General features: G+C 31.4%; 1 protein-coding gene across 1 annotated transcript; it reads right to left on the bottom strand.

Annotated features, from left to right (window-relative positions):
* Positions 1-1,602: 1,602 nt before the first annotated feature.
* On the bottom strand, positions 1,603-2,211 carry LOC140021154 (uncharacterized). Its single transcript, XM_072071925.1, has one exon. The coding sequence runs from the start codon at positions 2,209-2,211 to the stop codon at positions 1,603-1,605; it is 609 nt and encodes a 202-aa protein (XP_071928026.1).
* Positions 2,212-21,322: the final 19,111 nt, after the last annotated feature.

Below are 21,322 nucleotides of genomic sequence, written 5' to 3'. Positions count from 1 at the left end.
AAATGTAGATCTATCTTAGCTTCAAAATGGTATGAGAATCACCTTAATCCGATCATTGTAACTCAAGATATAACCGAAATACCATAAGGTGTCAAAGTTGAAAACTGGCGTTTCTTCCCTTGAACATTTTACACTTCATGTCTTCTTTTTATAGCTTTAAATCATCAATAATAATCCAGTTATCTTCTCAATTCTCTCCATTTGATGATTGAATCATTAAACCTTACCAAAAACATGAAGTTTTCAATATTAAAATCCATAAAAATGTAATTTTCACATTTCAACCACCAAATACATATTTTTAATAAAAATCCTAACAAATGAGCTATAAAAATGACAAAAACACAACAAAATTAAATAAGAAAACACACTTAAAAACATGTAAAATATGCATTTATCATTATACATTGAACTTGGATGTTCAACCTATTTTCTAAAGGTTTGTGTAGCCTATAAATAGTGAAGTTTTTGGAGAATATTTTATATATACACTTTTCTCAACAAAAGATTATTCTAAATACTATTTTTTCCTACAGTCATTTCTTTCTCCTTCATTTTGATTTTCTTTGGGCTAAATAAGATATTGGGAAGCTTCTGCTTTCTTGGTTGTGCAAGTCAAAGGGAAGCAACAACCATAGAGTTGGGCTGTTGTATCCTGGAGGCAGCGCGTTAGAACTTCTACATCAATTAAAAACAATATTATAGAGGCATATATTGTCTTAAAGAGAATATTCTACGTGCCTCAACCCCACCGAACTTCCTAGTAACTGTCAGATTCAAGATGGTTAGTTTGAAAACCAGAAATTGTTCTTGTACTCTCCTCCAACAATTTTAAGACCTAATTTGCATCTCAACCAATGCCAAATTAACTTTTGATTGTACAAATTATTTGCATTTATTAATGCAATATGGATGTATGAGATTTTTGTTAGTTTCTTTGTTAAATTTGATTGGAGAAATTGTTGTTAATTATATGATTATTTTAACTCAGAACCAACAAAACGATGCAAGAAAAATTAACAACTTGAAAAAACTCAACTAAACACAACTATTCTAAGGTATAGAATCCACTAAATGCTCCTAGTTATAGATGAAATGGTCAATTATTAGTAAGTATACCCCTACTTTCATGTGCCTAGTCCTTAGGTTCCACCTATTCCATTTCCATCATTGTCCGCTACTTTCATAAATTAACAACAACTGTCACGGTTTACAATTGGTGATCAAGCATTTACAAGTGTTAAATTAAGAATAGATGAGCTAGCATTCCTATTAATAGAACTAAATCAACTTTATTTTATATTTTGTTCCGCTGGAACAATATTTTAACTATGCCACTACTTTAGTTATAAAACTCATTAAGTCTGCCAGATTCAAAGGTAGTTTTTTTATATTATTTTTTTATTTAGGATTAATTTATATTTATGATTTCATTATTACAGCATTAAGTTCTTCAGTTTTTGAACCCAACCTTATTGGTTGAACCCATCGACTCGCTTGACCGAGACGGTGTCTGGTCCGAGTTTCAAACTACTGAAAGAAACAAGTAAACAGGATAGAAATGAATTAAAATATATATCTAATCTAACGCCAGTCTCAAAGCTATATACGTCCTACAAAAGCCCGAGGACTCAACTTTTGCAGGCCCCAAGACTTAGGTGGTCGCTGGAAATATATATCAGCAGCAGCAACTGAGATCCTCTGAAGTGCTAGATTTTGGGCGTTGTATTTTTCAAACTGAGGCAGCACAGGATTAATGATATTTGTGCAGTCATTTATAGGCCTTTCGGACTGTTCTTCATCCAAGAACACAGAAGCACTATCGTTTATAGCAAGTGCCTGCAAGGCATCATTATATGAAGAAGATACAACGGTATAACCCTCTTCACAAATTGTAAGAAGGTCTGCAACCTCCTTACTTGCACTAGCTTTTGCTTGTCTTACAGCACTTAAAGTATTGGTAACGTTTGCCAGCACTTGATTGATCGATATTTCAGCAAAAGTTCGAGCATCTGTTGATGGACTAGATAGATTTTGTTGTAAGACGTCTATACAGAACAGCGTTTCTGGAATTTGGTCACAAATTTTGACGATCGACTGAAAAGTAGGATCGTCTGGTTTGACACTGAATGATGGATTTTTCACAAGAGTTAGGAGCAGGATTATGAGCAAGAGATGATTCCGATGAACCTGAAAATGAAAGGAAGCCATTTCTGTTGGATATGGTGTCAATGTAAAAAGAGGAGGGTATGAAATCCTTATGAAGTGAATGGTTTTAGTGCCACATAATTATATGCTTTTAGTTTGGACAATGAATGTGAATGCAATATCCAGTAATTCTGTCGGTGACTTCTTTCGTTGCCAAAGAGGAAAATGCTTGCTTTAGTTTTGCACTCAAACGAATGCACATTAAGATTTACTAAATGCAGTCAAAAGGAATAAAAATCTTCTTATACCATAAGTGAGTGTGTTATAGGAGAAAATAATTGGAGAATGTACAACAGTGCAATGCATAACAAATTACGGATAACACTGTCAAAGAACTGAAAACAGAAAAAAGAAACAAAACTAAAATAGGTACTCTTAAGCAAGAGCTATTTCGTATACGGTTTTCTTATTATCACAATAAATTACGGAAAACACGGCCAAAGAACTGAAAACAGAAAAAGAAACAAAACTTAAAAAGGTACTCTTAAGCAAGAGCTATTTCGTTGTTGTTGCTGCTGCTGCTGCTGTTGTTATTATTATTATTGGTACACGAAAAGGGAAGGTGGGTCAATTGTTAATACTTTGAAATTACCAACTACCCTCTTCCTATTTTCACTTATTTGGAATTTCCTGAACTAAAGATATTCTGTTATTTTTTTCTGTGATTTTGAGTCATTAATTAATTCGGTTTTTTGTTCCTCCTTGTAATGCTAGCTTCTTAATTAGGATTTCAATATTCCTCCAAATTTTCTATTTTTCTACTCCTATAATTTGGCTCAATCATGGTTATTACTTTTCAAAATGTTTGTAAAATTTTTAATTTTTGAAGCTATACCCTTAAAATTCCAAATTAATTAAATTGGCAATTTTGGTATTTTTTTTTTTTACTAATTTTCAATATTGTCTTTGGACTCGAAATTTTGTGCTAAAGCCCATGTGCTTGTTTTGCACATATCTGACCTTTTTGTGCCTAAAGAAAATAACCACATATAGGTCATGTAATGGATTCAGGCTAAAATTTGGTTGGAAACCTATGTTGGGACAAAATTTGGCAAACCTAATTTTGTTTTGGATGTAAAATCAATATTTTAAAGTGAGAGATGAAAAAATTCATTTGACAAAATATGAAGGATGTTTTGAACGCTTCTTTCCTTTATTTAAATCTAAACTAAATAAGTCAAATTAAGATTTCATATGTACAAGCTTCACTTAATAACTTTTATCCGGAAAATGTAATCCGAAGAAAGTTTTGTCATTAATTAATGATGAGGTTCAGATCTGCGCTTTAAATTTTAAAGCTAAACCCTCGTGAGCTGCAAGTATACAAGTTGTGGTTTATAGTATAAAGGAATTAGGATTGATCCCTTGAGAATTACTTCCAACTACTAAGGTTTTAGTTAACTCAATTATCTAGACTAATCAAGAATTTTAATTAAGTAAAACAACCATAATGCTAAAACAATGCAAGAAAATTTAACAACTTGAAAAAACTCAACTAAACACAATTATTCTAGGATATAGAATCCACCAAATGCTCCTGACTATGAATGAAATGGTCAATTATCACTAAGTGTATCTCTACTTTCATGTGTCTAGTCCTGAGGTTCCACCCATTCCATTTCCATCATTGTCAACTACTTTTATAAAGTAACAACAACTATCATGGTTTGCAAATAATGATCAAATATTCACAAGTGTTAAAGTAAGAATAGGTTAGCTAGCAAACACAAGATATAACAATAATTTACTTTATTCAACCTTAACTGAGGCACAAATAAGTTCAACTATCACTAGAACAAGAAGATTTAATTAGACATAGTACATTTAACAATAAATCTCATATTTTCAATGTAACTAAGCATTAATGAAATAACAAAAAGAGTAAAAAGGAAGAAATGCTCATTCAAGTGAAGAAAGAAGATCTCTAAACTTCATAATCTTCATTACTATCAAAATTACGGATAGACTACATTAGTTAAATCGAGAGTTCTTCAAGTTCTTCAACAAAAATGAAAACTATAGCTGTAATTATACTACTCTAAGCTAGAAAGAAAAGCTCTTTTTCCAAGAACTAAATTATTTCCTTCAATAATAATGTTTCTCCTTGTCCAGGAGTCAAGAAAATAGCCTCCTAGAACCTCGAAAGACTATACAAATCGTTTCTTTTTGTCACATTAAGAATGGAGAAAGAAACAAAAAGTCAAGCAAGTTGTCAACTTGCAACAGTCACTAGACCTTCGAGGGTTTTGAAGAAACCTTGGAGGGATTGTGCATAATCCCTTGAGTGATTCGTCCATGGTTTATGTTGGGCATGTGATTCTTTACTTTGTGAGTAAAATGACAAAATTACAATTAATTCATCTATCAACTCAAGTGCAAAGTAGAGACCAAAATGAGCAACTTATACCAATTAACTTCACAAATTGACTAAAAAAACAACATAAAACACCTTCAAAAAGATCACAAAATTAGCCCTTGTCAATTTAACACAACTTTTATTCTGCAAATGTAATCCAAAGTTTTCCAATCCATAAATCCAAGTAGCATTAGAAGCTTAATCTTCCACTTAAGCTTGCACAATAATCATCAAAACAATTAGATTATAGTTATGGCCTAGCAAAAGTATCATGCTTTGTCCTTAAAACTTGCTCTCCTCATAGTTTTGGATGCATCATTGCTATAGATGGCAGTGTGGCAAGAAATGTAACCATCTTCAGCAATATCTGTCTCTGAGATGTTTTTTAATGATAACGGGGCTTACTTCTTCGTAACGGGGAAGATTGCTATTCATGCCACTGTTCTTTGTCCTGACATATTTATGCCGGATCTCGAAGTGAACTGGGAATTTCCAAGAATCTGTGAGACCTTTTATATGAAATTGTTAGGGGAATAATTGGGTTGCTTTAGCAATTAGAGCAGCGAAGATAATAACTGAAATTCAATGAACCTGAAATGAGAGCTATTTTTGAATCATCAAAAGGTTCACTTTGCAATGCTCAAATCCAGAAACTAGGGCAAAACGTGAATGGATTCAATTTTGGGGTAATCTTGAGACCTTGAACCAAATCAGGTGGCAGTAGTCCTACTTGGATCGGTGGTTTGGATCAATTGAGACTAGCAGCATGTAGCTATTTGAAGTCAATCAAATTTAGCAGTATATGGTGCAAAAGTCAGAAACTAGGGTAGAATTTTGATTCGACCTTGGGAACTTGCTCAGAATCAATTGATTCAATTTTATATGTGCATGATATCCCCCCGTGTTTTGTGATTTTGCAGGATGACTCAACCTTCAAATTCAAATATGAGACCTGAAGCAACAAACTACAAAGCAATTGGAAATCTAAAAGTGATTTTTCAATAAAGGATGATTGAATTTTGAAACTCAAAGTCTAAAGTTCAAAGCAAGCAACAAACCATCAGGCGGGTGGGAACCTCAGGTCATTGTTGGGTAGAGGTATTTTCACATTAATTTGATTGCATTTCATGTAGTCCGTTTAACTTCTTAAAAAAAAGAGAAAAAAAAAGAAGAAGAAGAAGAAGAGACCCTGAATTTTCTCTTAAAAAAATGTTAGAATTTTCTCATCACATAAAGCTCAATTGCATTGTTTTTAGTATTAGCCCCATGACATTCAAGTTTCAAATTGCAATCCCTAATTTTTAAATTTCAATAAAGTTGGTCACTTTCATAGCAAGTGCCGCTTCCGTATCAAGCATACAAAGTTCAAAGCAAGTTCCAATTCCTTGGTTTTTCAAATTCCAAATCCCTATCAATTTCGAATTCACTCCCTGATTGTTTCAAGAGTTAGCCACTTCTGTAGCAAGTGTGTTGATTTCAAAAAGAGTTTCAAATTTCAATCCCAATTTTAAATCCCACTCTATGGCTGTGAAATTCTCACTCAAATTTGCGCATTCACCATTTCTTGAAACTCGAAACTTTTTATTTCAACAAAAAGGAACTTCACGAATCTTGAATTCCGGTGATCCATCACGGTTTATTTTAACTCGAAACCTTTAGAGGAGTTGTAGGTAACCTCACTTGATAATTTTCTTTTGCTTTATATTATATTTGTCTACTTTTTTAAAAAAAAAAATTTTTGCTTCCATTTCTTAGTTGAAAATAGTGATTCCTTTTGGAATGTTTTGGTTTGAGATTTTGTCATGTTACTTTCCCTTTTAGATCCATGTAGGGCATTGCTATAAACTTTTATGAAGTTTTGTTGAGTTTTCTTTATGAAAAGTAGAAAGTTGAGATGTGGGTTTTTGTTGTATTTTCTTGAACATTGTTTCTTTTTGTACAAAAATACAATGCTTCCAAGGTGATTTTGATGTTACAAATGTGTTTAGAATGATGAAAAAAGTTAGTAGATGTAAATATTTGAACTATAAAATCATGGAAATATTTTTCCGGCAAAGATTCCAGCTATTTGGCCGGAAGTCTTGTAAAAGTCCCGCTAACTTCATTGAAGAACCAGATAACAAAACCTATACATTTGACTTGAAGTCAACCATTGCTTCTTCAATTTGTGGCACTTTGCCTCTATTTCCTTCATTTTTTTTTTCGTTTTGTTTTTTTTTTTTTCTTGTTTTGCTTCATTTATGATCTAAATAGTTATTATATTGGTTGGGTTGATTTTAGATCATTACATGGGCTAATCAACATTCCTATCTTGGGCTCACTTATTGTTTTTCCTTGTTTTGTTTGTAAAATTGATCATGGGCTGAAAAGTGGGTTGGGTTAGTCTGAATTGGGTAACTTTGTTTAAGGTTGAGTTATTTTGGATTTGGCTTGTTAGTTCATTTCATGTAAACTACATGCATTTTGTTCAAGTTACTGAGGTAGCCTTGTTTGGGTTAAGAGACAGTTCATTTGTCCAAATTTGTCATGCTAATGATTGTGTTAAAGCGTAAGAACTAAAGCTCTTTTCTTTATTTTTCTTTTTAACATGTTATTTTGGACTTTAATTTTTCTGAAAAATTTTGTTGCGCCATTATATTCACTGATTTATACCGAAATCTACAAGAAGCATTTGCAATTTACTCCCTAATGTTTGCATAATTATACTATGGCCCAAAAATTGTGGAAATGGATAAATTTCTTCCTTTTAGAGTTTTGATCTCTCTTTACGATGTCTCATGCATATGTTGGTGAACTAATTCATGGCTTTTTAAGTACAATTAGGGTTTAAATAAATTTGTTCAATTTAAAGTTTCAATTTGGCAACTTTAGAAATTAATGCAAATAGTTTTTGTTCGATGGCTCAAACTATTTTTTAGTGGTTAATTAGTTCAATCTGATTATATTATGAATAATAGAGTACCAAAAAATTACTTTTGCAGAATTTGCATTTTAGCCCCAATGTCTAATAAATTCATATTTGTGCCCCAAAAACTTTTAATTTTCTCATTTTAGTCCCTAAGAATCTTTGTTGATTTTATTATTAAGGTTCCCCTTGGCTCTTTGATTCTTCATGCATTGCTTGGAATGTTAATTTATTAGATTAAGTTTCTTTATTTTTAATAATTAATTGTCAATTAAATTGATACATTGACCCATTGTTGATTTTGAAAAAAATAGACAACTCTCCCTTCCTTTCACATAATCACTACTTTAAAAGAGAGGTATACATATTATTCTTTAAATTCGTTCTATGTGCTCCTATGTGTTTATATGTTTCACGTGTTTTTCTTTTAATTATTTTAATTTTTTCATGTTTGTTTAATTTAAATCTTATGATTATTTGGAGGGTATTTAAATGCCCAAATTGTAATAGATAGGTTGTATCCTCTTGCACAAGAAATGTAATTAGATAGGTAATGTAATAGGTAGGTTTTATTTTTGCAAGAAATGTAATTAATTAGATAAATGTAATAGATAAGTTAAATAGATTTATTATCTTATATTCCCCCTTTTAAATTGTAGTTAGAGCTCCCAATGTAATAGTTAGGTCTTATGTACTTGTGTAGCTATGTGCTTATGTGTTTTATTTGCTTTTCTTAGGATTTTACATTTAGATATTATGTCTATGTGTTATGAGCACTACATGCTCTGCGTGTTCTATGTATTTATTTATTTTGATTATGCTCTATATGCTCTATTTATTTATAATAAGTGCATGATGTCAACATACTAGTCCAATATTAGTTGTGGCTTTTCATCCCAATTTTTCCCTAATCCAACGCTAATGAAAACTTGTACAAATGGGCTAATCTAATGTTAGACCGTTAGACCATCTATGCGCTAGATTCATACTTTGGTATGAAATTTATTGCATTTCATGTAATTTTTTTATTTTAAATTATTTTCATTTGCATGGTACGGCCTCTTATATTATTCCCTTATCCCTATGTGTGCAAGTCATGTTATTTAGACTTGTATTTCATTTGGCAAATTAGAAAATAAGTTAGTCCATTTGCTTATTTAGGTTAGAAGAGTCATCCTTCGAATATAAAAAATAGGCAAGTATGACTTCTTAACCTTAACACGCTATTACCCCTCTATAAAAAGGAAAATTGTGTCACGAATTTTTATTTTTCATACCCGTTATGTTGCATTTCTCTATTTTAGGTCATGTATATTTATCTATCTATCATAATTTTCTTTTCTTTGAATCTCATCTTTCGAATTTTTGTGACCTCTTTAAGGGATCATTCTTGAATTTCATAATTAATATGATTGATACTAACTAAATTTTGAAGAGACATTTCGTTCATCCCGATATCCTCTGAGTCTAAATTTGCATCCATATGGAAGCATTAGAGTGTAATAAATTTAGAGATTAGATTAGAAAAATTTTTGACTTAATCTCGAACTAACTTTGGTTAGATTGAAAGAGTGTCTTAGATTTGAATCAATCAAATCTTTACCTTCCCTTTCTTCAACCGTGACTCCTGAACCTTTTCTCTCATTTTCAAAAATCTGGAATCCTTTAAAATGATTTTATTTGTCTTTATTTTTTAAAACATTTTTGGGTGATTTGGTCTACCTAAACTCGATACCAAGTAGAGACTCTCCTTTTCTAAAATCCCTTTTTTAGACTATTATTTTAGGCCAAAACCATCATATTTTTTAAGTCCTATTTTAGGCATTTTTCTTCATTTTCTAAAATAAAAAAACTCATTTTTTCAAAACACTTTTCCTTTTATTTCAAGAATAGGACGCGACAAATTGGTGACTCCACTGGGAATCACTAGTGAGTCTGAGCACTTGGTTTATTCACAATTTCCTTTCCTAACCCTTTTTAGCATATTGCATTTAGATGATTTAGTTTGCATTTCTCTTTTAGGATCTTTTGGATTTCATACTCGTATTCGTTCCTCATTCTTCATGTATGTGATGGATGGTTTGTTTATTTTCATTTATTTACTTGTATTTACTTATTTGTATCACGCTTTGTTTTTGGGGTGGGGAGTGATGCTACCCTAGAGCCTTCATACATGTTTAATGGTTCTTAATCCCTTCCCTCAAAGGAACACTTCATATGCACATTTGTTATTCCTTTTTAACCCTTGTTTTTTTTTTCTTTTAGTGGTTGTCATACCATTTTTCTCTATTGGGATTAGGATTGATCCACTTGAACATGTGGTCATGGCACGACGTGCACGTAATAGTGTCTGGAGGATTACTCGAGCCACCAACTAAAGGCCCTGGGATTGATGACCATTTGCCTTTTGGTCAGAAGGTTTGGGGACTTAAAACCCTATCGAATCTATATGCATTAGTGAACTCCAACCTCGTGCATCCATTTAGATCACCTAGGATAGAGCCTCATTCATCTTGTTAGGAACACTAGACACGAGGAGAGGCATTCTACCCCTTTTTCTTTTCTTTACCATATATTTTTGTATTATTTTGTTGTTCCAATGTGTTATGTGTTATTTATCAAATAAACTAACCTTGTTTTCTTCCCTTGTCTTGCATTCATAAACCTTAGAAATAAGAAACTTGGTATGGTAGTCATTTAGGAAAAACTGCCCTTTAGATTAAATTAGGGTAAAACACCAAAATACTCCTTGTGGTTTGATAAATGTTTAATTTAACACCTCTAAATTGGAAACTTACACTATAACTCCCTGTGATTTCGACTAAATTAAAAATTGGACAGAAAGCATTCAATGTAACGGTTGTATGGAAAATGTCAATATTACCCCTATTATACGTAAAATGCTTTCCATTCAATTTTCAATTTAGTCGAAACCGCAGGGAGCTATAGTGTAGTTTTTCAAACCAGAGGGAGTTAAATTAAATATTTAGCAAATCATAGGGAGTTCATTTATATAAGGGCAATCTTGATATTTTACGTATAACTGTTAGATTGGGTGCTTTCCATCCAATTTTCAATTTAGTTGAAATCACAGAGAGTTATAATAAAGGTTTCCAAACCAAAAGGAGTTAAATTTAACATTTGACAATCCACAAGGAGTTTTTTGGTATTTTACCCATTAAATTATTACAGGTTTAAATTTTTGTTTATTGCATTAACGCTACATATATATGTATATTATATTTCATTTTAGGCTTACCTTGGCATTCAATAGGGGCATCTTTAGGTCATAGTTCAATTATCGTGTTGCATATTTACTCATTTTAATAAACCGTCATCATGCATTAACTATAGAGGGAATGCCATTTAGGAAATCCCGCATTAATAATAAACTATCCTTTTGTCTTGAATATATAATCTAATCGACTTGCATATTTATATTTTTTGCACAATTCAAAGCGGCAGTACACAAGGTAAGATAGGATCTGATCCCTTTCATGATAATGACATTGAAGATTATGGAGTAGTTTTTGCACATTAGAATATGAGCCTTTGATAATCACATTTTGGCTACTTTATCAAAGATCGTAAAATCCTTTGCGTTAGGACACTAAGTCGAAGAAGTTTACAAATAAGTTGTCATTGTTGAGATAATAAAATATCAAGGCCAAGTAGAGACATTGCAATCCCTCTAAAAGTAGGTTCTTTCATGCTAAATTGACCTTTTGCATCTCTTCATGTGTCAACCAAAACAATCAATCCATTCAGATGTTGTCCTAATCCTACTAGTTCAAATGTCTCTTGTCATTCCAGTTAGCCAAATTTTTAGATAGTTTTTAGTCAAATATCAATAAATTGATTGGATCCTATTGGATATTTTCAAAATTTGATCAGTTGCAAGATAGGGGCCCGTCTTAGAACCCGACATAAGACCCACCACTATCTGGTTCCTACAATGTTTAGAAGTTATTCAAGTCTACTTGGCACCTCTTTATGTTTTTGACAGTTAATTACAATCTAAATAGTGTTTAAATATCCAAAAACTGTCTGAACACTTGCATTGATGTTGAGGAACATTTTAACCAACACAAATACATAAACTAGTGGTGAAAGGTTGCAACTCTTGATTATTCAATCTCAACTCTATAAAGGTCTAGTAGGGATGGTTTGCTACAGAAGATCATTTTCCTATTACTAGAATTCTCTGTAAAAGCACACCATAGTTTAATTAGATTTGTCTAAATTTGTGCAAGAGTTAAGACAAACACCTTTCAAATTATTCTAAAGGATATTTGTCCAAAGTCTTTACACACAAAATTCTGGACAAATAAACCCTAACGAAAAGTGATCTTGAGTCATGATTTGAAATCTTTTTGTATCATTTGCTTTGTAACTTTTAGCCATTTTCTCTTGTATTATCCCCAACAGATCCATCAACTATTATATGGCAACTAACCTAGAGGATTGCATTTTCATACTAGGCCAATCCTTGGTATAAAAGGATTTCCTCATAGGATATGCATACCAGATTTACAATTTTGTTTAATAATTCTAAGTATTTTTTTCTTTTTTCCCTCCTTGATATTTATAAAAGATATTTCAATAAGGCAAAATGATTTTTTCATATTTGACAATAATTTTGATCTGATAAAGTTTTAAAAAATATAAATATTACTTGACTCTTGCATAGATCCTACAATGTGAAATATGAAGAATTCATCTGGAAGCGCCAATTTAGAGCATCTAAGAGATTTCATGATATAGTTGTTTTCCAAAAGAAAAATTCTTTGTTTGTTGTTTCTAACACAATTTGTCTTAAAAGAAAAGGAGAATGTGTGTGTGTGTGTGTGTGAAAGGGAGTTTTTTTTTCTCATTTGAATTCTAATTGAGCAACATTTTTGTTTCAAACGTTTGCAATACTGAATTTTTTTCATTTAGACCATTCTTGTTTGCAGTTGTATATATTTATATGCATTCCATTCTTTTTCTACTTGTATGTAGTCTTCACGATGAATCTTAAAAAAAAAGACTAAGTTAAGATTCTCAATTTTTTTCATCTATTGTATGAAATTCATAAGTGTGTGTTTAGCTTTCTAAAGTCTTTGCACGTACTAGATTTGTAGCCCAAACAATTCAGTGAGAGTGTTTGAAATCGAAATATCAAAGGGGCCACTTGAACTTGTTAGTTTGTTTTAAAAGACCAAGTATAATACCTTTTCTCTTTCATTTTTGCAATTCATATTTTGTCCAATTCTATCAAACCTCCAGAATCAATCACATTGGTTGATAAATTTCAATGTGAGGCAATTTTTTCTTTGGAAGGGTTCAATATTTCTAACTAGATTCAATCAACATCTAGTTGAAGACAAAAATATTCGTTACTCTTATTTGTTTTTCATTTCTCTATCTATACATATTTCATCATTTGTTTTTCTATTTGAGACATCAAAAGTACGATTTCGTTCCAAATAAGAGTCTTGGTGATCACAACCCTACATTGAAAAAATTTTCAAATGTCGAAAGAGAATAGATTCTCCTAATGAGCTATTCTTTACTTTGGTTGTTATGTGAAGTAAAAATGATACTTTGGCCATCTTTTCTACTTTTAAACGCTGTTTGTCCTTTGCATCTTTATTTGAGTTTAAATTGGTGTTCGTTTCAAAAGTACTTATGATTGCACCCTACATTAGGGTAGGAAATTTGAGAATTTTCAATAATAGTAAAAATGCTAAATTTTTTGGAAGAAACATGAAGTATTGAAAAAAAAAAAAGAAATGTGTATATATCTTTTAAAAGTTAGGGAGTTTTGATTCTACCATTGATAGTTAGACTTTAGTATTCACGAAAAGAAAAAGGAAAAGGAAAAGGAAAAGCAAAGAGAAAATGAAGGAAAAAAGAAAATGCAAAATGCAAAAAAAAGCGAAAAAGAGAAAATTCAATGCCAAAATCCTTTCAGTGATGATGATAAGAGTTGAAATGGGGTCTAAGGTTTTTTATCCCAAAATTGGGGCAATTTTGGAAGAAATGCAATTTTAAATGCAATATCCTTGAAAATCTTACTTCTTTTAACTATCCTTTTTAAGCCACATTACAAGTTTATAAAGTCCATTACTGACTTATTTTTCACGACAATTTGAAATAAGAATCAATCTTGAAAGGATCTACTTCACTCGCGATAACAGGGTCATGACCTGTTTCATTGTATTTAGGTATCTTTTTACCCATATACTACAAGTCTATAGAGCTTATATGTTGACTGAGTTTTCATAAAAAAAATAAGGGTGAGAAACTATTTGCTTCAACCAAGATGTGGTATTGAATGGGTTAGATGCAATTCAGGCACAGAGATAAGAGATATCCTGGTGTATAGCCTTTAGTTATTATTTCTTTTGACTATCTGAAAATTCAAAATAATATCCACTTGTTTGATCCTGAAGGATAAACTAATAAAAATGTGATATTTTTCCCTAAATGTTGTTCCTAAGTGAGAAAGAGATTTTATTGCAATTTGATCTTGTTTTGAGAGGTTCATCATAGAGTCTTCTATATGAATTTAAGCGAGACATTTTTTCTGGCTTCATTTTCATTTGAAGAAAGCAATTGCTTTTGTATTACATGTCCTTAATGATACACCAATGCACATTGCATGTTAGCATGTGATTGTTATCCAAATTTTAGGTAGCACAGTTTGCCAAATAAATGAAAAGTCAGCCAAACAAAAATTTTTACAATTAAATGGCCTAAATTGATGCAAATTTTTATAATACATTTGTAGGGTATACCCAAGTGTTCAATAGACTTCAAATCTGTTATTCAAATTTTGACTTTGATAAATCAACACTTTGCATAAGCAGTAATTTTTTGTGAAAAAAATTCAAATTCATATTGTACTTTGGGAAATTCCTTCTGTGCAGATGTTCATGATTGAAATCGAGGAAAACGTGCAAGTCAAAATCTTACAAATTTTATAGGTCAATCAATGAATAAAACATGGGTAATAATGCTATATTGCAAAGTGGAGGATTGGCTTATCCATTCAAAAGGAATACATATTTCAGCAATCAACTTTGAAAATAAAAGAAAAAATAAAAATAAAAATAAGAAGGGGGTAAACTTAGTGAAAACCCGAAAGGGCATTAAGGTAGGGTTTTGGTACACAAAAGAGTCATGAATGGAAAGCAAAAGGTCGAGGATTGAATAGTTGATGACTATGCTTATTTGGGTTTCTTTCACATTGTGCTTCTTTTGCTGACATTGAATTCAAGGAGGATGATATCGAAAGGGGTTAAATGTGCTACTTTTCTCATCACAAACAATCCGTTCAAATTTGTATCCAATTCATTTAGAGCCTTTAAGTCATTTTTCATAAACTCAATAAAGGTAGTTTTATTATTGGCTATCATTTTTTATTCCGTTTTGTATCATTGTATGAGAAATAAAGCTGTTTAAATTTTTTAATGTCTTATTTATTTCATTAGACTTTGCCAAAAGACAATCCCTGTAATTTATCATAAAGGGCAGTTAGAAGTGGATGTCTTGTGATGTACAAAAAGATTGACTGATACTAGAAGATTTGAAACAGGTTGTAGAACAGTCCTAAGTGAGACAATTTCTTGATATCAAAAAGCTCATGTTTATATGGTTCTCAAGACCCGAAGGATCACATGGTGGTGGCATTATCTTTCGTCACAGTTGTTTCCTCTTTTTTTTGCAAGTAAGAATTGTACGATCATTATTTATATTTTTCTGAAGAATGAAAATGCAGCACCTCTTTTAGCTAAGCGTGATCTATATTGGGGTGAGTTTTGAAAATGTGATATCTAATTCTATCAATCTGCTCAAAGTTTGCTCAGGAAGAATCGCAAAAGCACTCTAGACCTTGCATTTCATTCCTTCTGGCAACCTAGGCTTTGCATTTTTAGTTCATTCCAGCACTTGTGGAAGTATTATTTTTTTTATTCTTTTGTTCCTCTAGTCCAGTGGCATGGATGTTGGAAGTTTGTTTTTTCAAGATTAGCAATCCAAACTTTGCTATTTCATCTCTCCCACTAGTTGTTTGGGTTAGGAAGTTATCCCACCAGTATTTAGGCTTGGGGTGAATTTTTCATTTCTCCCACTAGTTATTTTGACTCGGATCTTATCCCACCAGTAGGTTAGGTTTATGGTGCATTTTCATTTCTCCCGCTAGTTATTTGGATTTAGATCCAATCCCACCAAATATTCTAAATTTGGGGTGCATTATCATCTTTCTCACAAGTTGTTTGGGTTCGAGTCTTATCACACTGGTTGGTTAGTCTTGGGGTGCATTTTCATTTCTCCCTTTAGTTATTTGGGTTTGCGTCTAATCCGATCAAGTGTTCTAAACTTGGTGTACATTTTTATTTTCTCTTACTAGTTATTTGGGGTTGAGTCCAATCCCATCAAGTATTCTAGGCTGGGGATGCGTCTTCATTTCATCCCGCTAATTGTTCGGGTTTGGATTGAATCCTACTGATCAATCTAGGTTTGAGATGCATTTTCAGTTTTCTACTAACTGTTTGGGTTCGGATTGAATTCCACCAACAATCGACATTTGGAAGCATATTTCAGTTCCTCTATTATTGTTTGGACTTGGGTTTAATCCAGTCAGCAAGTATAGACTTGTAATTCGATATACTTATCCTCTTGCTAGCTGCTTTATTTAATCAGTTTTGTGATTTCCTTCATTTTATTTTATTTTAGCACAAGTTACATTCTACCTCATATTTAGACTATGTCTAATACAATGGGAGACATAAACAAATCCATGCAATTTCGGCCGTGTTTTATTGTTACTTTACCAAATAATGCGTAACGTTTTATGTTGTTTATCTTGGTTTAGTTACAGTCAAAAGAGATAGGTAGGTAATTTGGTGTCTACGTCTTTGTCTCAAATTTTTTTGAAACTCAGACAAAGAATGACAAGCTATAGATACCAAAATTTTCTTTATCTCAAATCTACTATTATTTTTATACTTACTTTTAACTTATGAATAGCATTTTGTTTTGTTGGTTTGTGCAAAAAGAAAAAAGGAAAAAAATGAAAATTCAAAGATTAGGAAAATAGTAAAGGTTTGCTTTCTTTTGCTTCTAACCCAACAAAACTCCTACAATAAGCCCAACACTAAATCCACCCCAAACCCAATTGCTAAACTCCTAAATGAACCCACTCAAAATCCAAATGAAGCCCCAGCCAAAACCATGCAAAAGAAAATAAATGCTTGGAAGTAAAAAGGCCCATTGGCCCATTTCTTTTCTTTCAAAAAAAAAGTGATTTTTTGCACGGACGCTATTCATCTTCCTTGCGCAAATGAACCCAATACAAAGGATGTACTGGAAATCTTAAGGCATTTTCTTGATTTCCCTTTCTTTTTTTTCATTCTTTCTTTTTTCTTCCAAACTTGTTGGCATAAAGACAACTCATCATATTCAAATCCTATGCTTTAACATCTAACAAAAATTGATCAAAATGAGGAAAAGGGGAACACATCATCCCACTGTATTCTAACTCATTTCTAGGTTTTAGGGTTTTGTTTCATATAAATACGTAATAACAAAGGTTTTGGGGTTTCTAGAGAGAGGAAACTAGTTAGAGAAGCAGCTGCACAAAGATTTGGGGCAGGAAACAAAGGAAAAGAGCAAGAAAAAGAAAATTTTCTAGGAAAAAAAAGTGGTGAACAGGCTGGTGAACTAGCACTATTCGAACCAACTTTTCTCACTCGATTTAAAGAGATTTAGAGAAATCTTTTTTTTTCTGCTAACTCTATAGTCATAGTAGAAAAGCCATAGTTGAAAATTCCTGAAGAAACCCACTCTAAGGCTGTGAAATTCTAGCTCAAAGTTGCACATTCACCATTTTTTGAAACCCGAAACTTTTCATTTCAACAAGAAGGAACTTCATGAATGTCGAATTCCTGTGATCCGTCACAGTTTATTTTGACTTGAAACCTTCAGAGAAGTTGTAGGTAACCTCACTTGATAATCTTCTTTTCCTTTATATAATATTTGTCTAGTTTTTTTTTTTTGAAATTTTTTCTTCCATTTCTTAGTTGACAATAGTGATTCCTTTTGGGATGTTTTGGCATGAAATTTTGTCATGTTTCTTTCCCTTTTAGATCCACGTAAGGCATCGGTATGAACTTTTATGAAACTAGTTTTCTTTGTGAAAAGTAGAAAGTTGAGATGTGGGTTTTTGTTGTTTTTTCTTAAATTTTGTTTCTTTTTGTGCAAAAATACAATACTTCCAAGGTGATTTTGATATTACAAATGTGTTTAGAATGATGAAAAAATTTAGTAGATGTAAATAGTTGAACTGGAAAATAATTGAAATCTTTTTCCGGCGAAGATTCTGGCCATTTGGCCGGAGGTCTTGTAAAAGTCCCGCTAACTTCATCTGGTGAACCCAAACATTTGACTTGAAGTCAACCATTTCTTCTTCAATTTGTGGCACTTTGTCTCTATTTCGTTTCCTTCATTCTTTTTTTTGTTTTGTTTTCCCTTGTTTTGCTTCATTTAAGATGTAAATAGTTATGATATTGGTTGTGTTGATTTTAAATCATAACATGGGCTAATCAACATTCTTATCTTGGGCTCACTTATTGTTTTTCCTTGCTTTGTTTGTAAAATTGGTCATGGGCTAAAAGGTGGGTATGGTTAGTTTGAATTGGGTAACTTTGTTTGGACTTAAGGTTGAGTTATTTTGGATTGGGCTTGTTAGTTCATTTTAGGTAGACTACATGCATTTTGTTCAAGTTACTTAGGTAGTCTTGTTTAAATTTAGGGACTGTCCACTTGTCCAGATTTGTCATTCTAAAGATTGGGTTAAAGCCAATGTTTTTTAAAACTGGACCGGACCGGATTGGTTGAACCGCAAACCGGCCATGGTACCGGTCCGGTTCAATGCCATAGTTGATTTTGTCAGAAAACCAATCCAATCAAGAACCGGTCGAATCATAAAAACCGCTATTGAACCGGTTTTCAACCTTCCTTCTTTTTTTTTTTTGGGAAGACCAATGTATTAACCATTATACCATCACATCTTATTAGTTTTTCTTGATAATTTATTTATATAAAGCAAACACTCATATTTCTTTTTTCCATTTTTCTTACAAAATCTCATCCTTTCATGGCTCTTTCTTTTTAATTTTCAATTCTCTCTCTCTTTCTCTCTCTCTCTCTCTCTCTATCCTCTTTTCTTTCGTCACTCCCTTTTTTATCAAACCTCTTTATTTTTAATTTATTGATGTTTTCTTCCATCTTTTAATTTTGTTTTTGTCCATTAAATTGAAAAAAGTTAAAAAAGAATTATTTTTTAACCCAAATTATTTAATGCCACAACCACTCACTTTTATCTCATTTTTTGTTTTTTATCAAGTTTACATTTCTATTTTCGATTTTCTTGACTTCCTTCGAACTCCAAACTTCCTTTTTTAAATTGCAATCTCTAAATCCCAAAACGTAAATTAAAATTTAAGTTCACAATATCTAAATTCTCATAGACGTGAATTTTGTATAATTTCAAAATATTGTGATATTTTTGGGTTGGATTTAGATATAATTGAAATTGAGATGAAATTTATTTGTTTTAACTTATAATTTAAAAAAATTATTTTTAAAAATCCAAGTTATTAAAAAATAATAAACTTTTCATCATATAAAGTATTAAATTAGTCCATTACATGTCTTATTTTGTACATGTATATATTTATATAAATTATTTTTAAAAAAATTCATTGAACCGAGGTTGAACCGGTCCGACCGATTGAATCTCGACCCTTTTATTTCACCGGTTCAATTAACGGTCCAGTTTTTAAAACATTGGTTAAAGCATAAGAACTAAAGCTCTTTTCTTTATTTTTCTTTTTAACATGTTATTTTAGACATTTTATGTGTTTTAATTTTTCTGAAAAATTTTATTGCATCATTATATTCACTGATTTGTACCCAAATCTACAAGAAGCATTTGCAATTTGCTCCCTAATTTTTGCATAATTGTGCTATGGCCCAAAAATTGTGGAAATGGACAAATTTCTTCCTTTTCGAGTCTTGATCTCTCTTTATGATGTCTCATGCATATGTTGGTGAATAAATTCTAGTTTTTTTAGGTACAATTAGGGTTTAAATAAATTAGTTAAATTTAGAGTTTCAATTTGGCAACTTTAGAAATTAATACAAATAGTTTCTAGTTCGATGGTTCAAAACTATTTTTTGGTAGTTAATTTGTTCAAATCTGATTATATTATGAATAATAGGGTTGTAAACAATTATTTTGCAAAATTTGCATTTTAGCCCCTAATTTTATTAAATTCATAATTTTGGCCCAAAAACTTTTGATTTTCTCATTTTAATCCCTAAGAATCTTTGTTGCTTTTATTATCAAGATTCCCCTTGGCTTTTTGATTCTTTGTGCATTGCTTGGAGTGTTAATTTATTAGATTAAGGTTTTTTATCTTTAATAATTAATTGTCAATTAAATTGGTGCATTGACTCTAAGGATGGCAACGGGGCTGGGTTGAGGCGAGGGACCCCTCTCCCACCCCGCTCCGCTGTCCCCGCGGGGACACCCGTAGAGTTAATAAAAATTTGTTATATAATTTTATTATAGTTAAATTTTAGCAAATAATCAAATTTTATTACAGTATTAAAATATCAACACATCACCAAGTTATTATTCATTGTAATTTTATAATTGAAACTCCTAAAAATAATCAAACAAAAGTTATTTGAATACAATCCAATATGATGAAATAAATACAACTAAAGTAGTCAAATTTCACTTTTGACACAAATACAATCACTAATTCATTATTGTGCTTGTGCTTTTTCTTGAGAAAAAAGTGTTATTGTATTAAGTGTAATTAGGAATTTAGTATAAATGTATTAGTAAATTTAGTATAACTAATTAATAATTTCTATTAGTAGACATATATAATTAGTAGTATAATTGATAATATCAATTATATTACATCTACTAATATACATTATATACATATAACTAATAATATCATTATCATAAGTTTGTAACTGATTACATTAAATATTATATATAATTATATACATTATATTTATTTATCTATTTATTTTTTTTAGCGAGTAGTGGGGCTGGGGTATACTCCCCTGCCTCCCGCCCCATTTGTAATCGGGGGGAAAAATCCCCCTCCCTACCCTATTAGCCTCCATTGCCATCCCTAATTAACTCATTTGTTGATTTTGGAAAAATAAACAAATCTCCCTTCTGCTCACTTAGCCACTACTTTAAAAGGGAGGTGCATCTATTATCCTTTAAATTCCTTTTATGTGCTCCGATATTTTATGTTTTTTATTTATTTTAAGTTTTTTTTTATGTTTGTTTAATTTAAGTCTTATGATTATTTGGAGGGTATTTAAATGCCTCAATTGTCATGATAGGTTATATCCTCTTGCACAAGAAATGTGATTACATAGACAATGTAATCCATAGATTTTATTTTTGCAAGAAATGTAATTAGTTAAATAAATGTAATAGATAGGTTGGATAGGTTTATTATCTTATATTTTTCCTTTTAGATTGTAGTTAGGACTCAATGTAATAGTTAGGTCTTATGTGCTTATATACTTGTATGTTTGTGCTTATGGTTTTATTTACTTTCTCTAGAGTTTTGCATTTAGATATTATGTCTATATGCTATGCGTTCTATATGCTCTACGTGCTTTATATGTTTATTTGTTTTGATTATACTCTATATGTTTTATTTATTTATAATGAGTGCATGACGTCACCATACTAGTCCGACGCTAGTTATAACTTTTCTTCTCGATTTCTCATTAGGCCAATGCTAGTGAAGACTTGTAGAAAT

The sequence above is a fragment of the Coffea arabica genome, chromosome 11e (genome assembly GCF_036785885.1).
Source record: "Coffea arabica cultivar ET-39 chromosome 11e, Coffea Arabica ET-39 HiFi, whole genome shotgun sequence".
Classification (NCBI taxonomy): domain Eukaryota; kingdom Viridiplantae; phylum Streptophyta; class Magnoliopsida; order Gentianales; family Rubiaceae; genus Coffea; species Coffea arabica.
The sequence above is the reverse complement of the archived record's forward strand: the minus strand, read 5'-3'. Positions and strand labels throughout refer to the sequence as shown.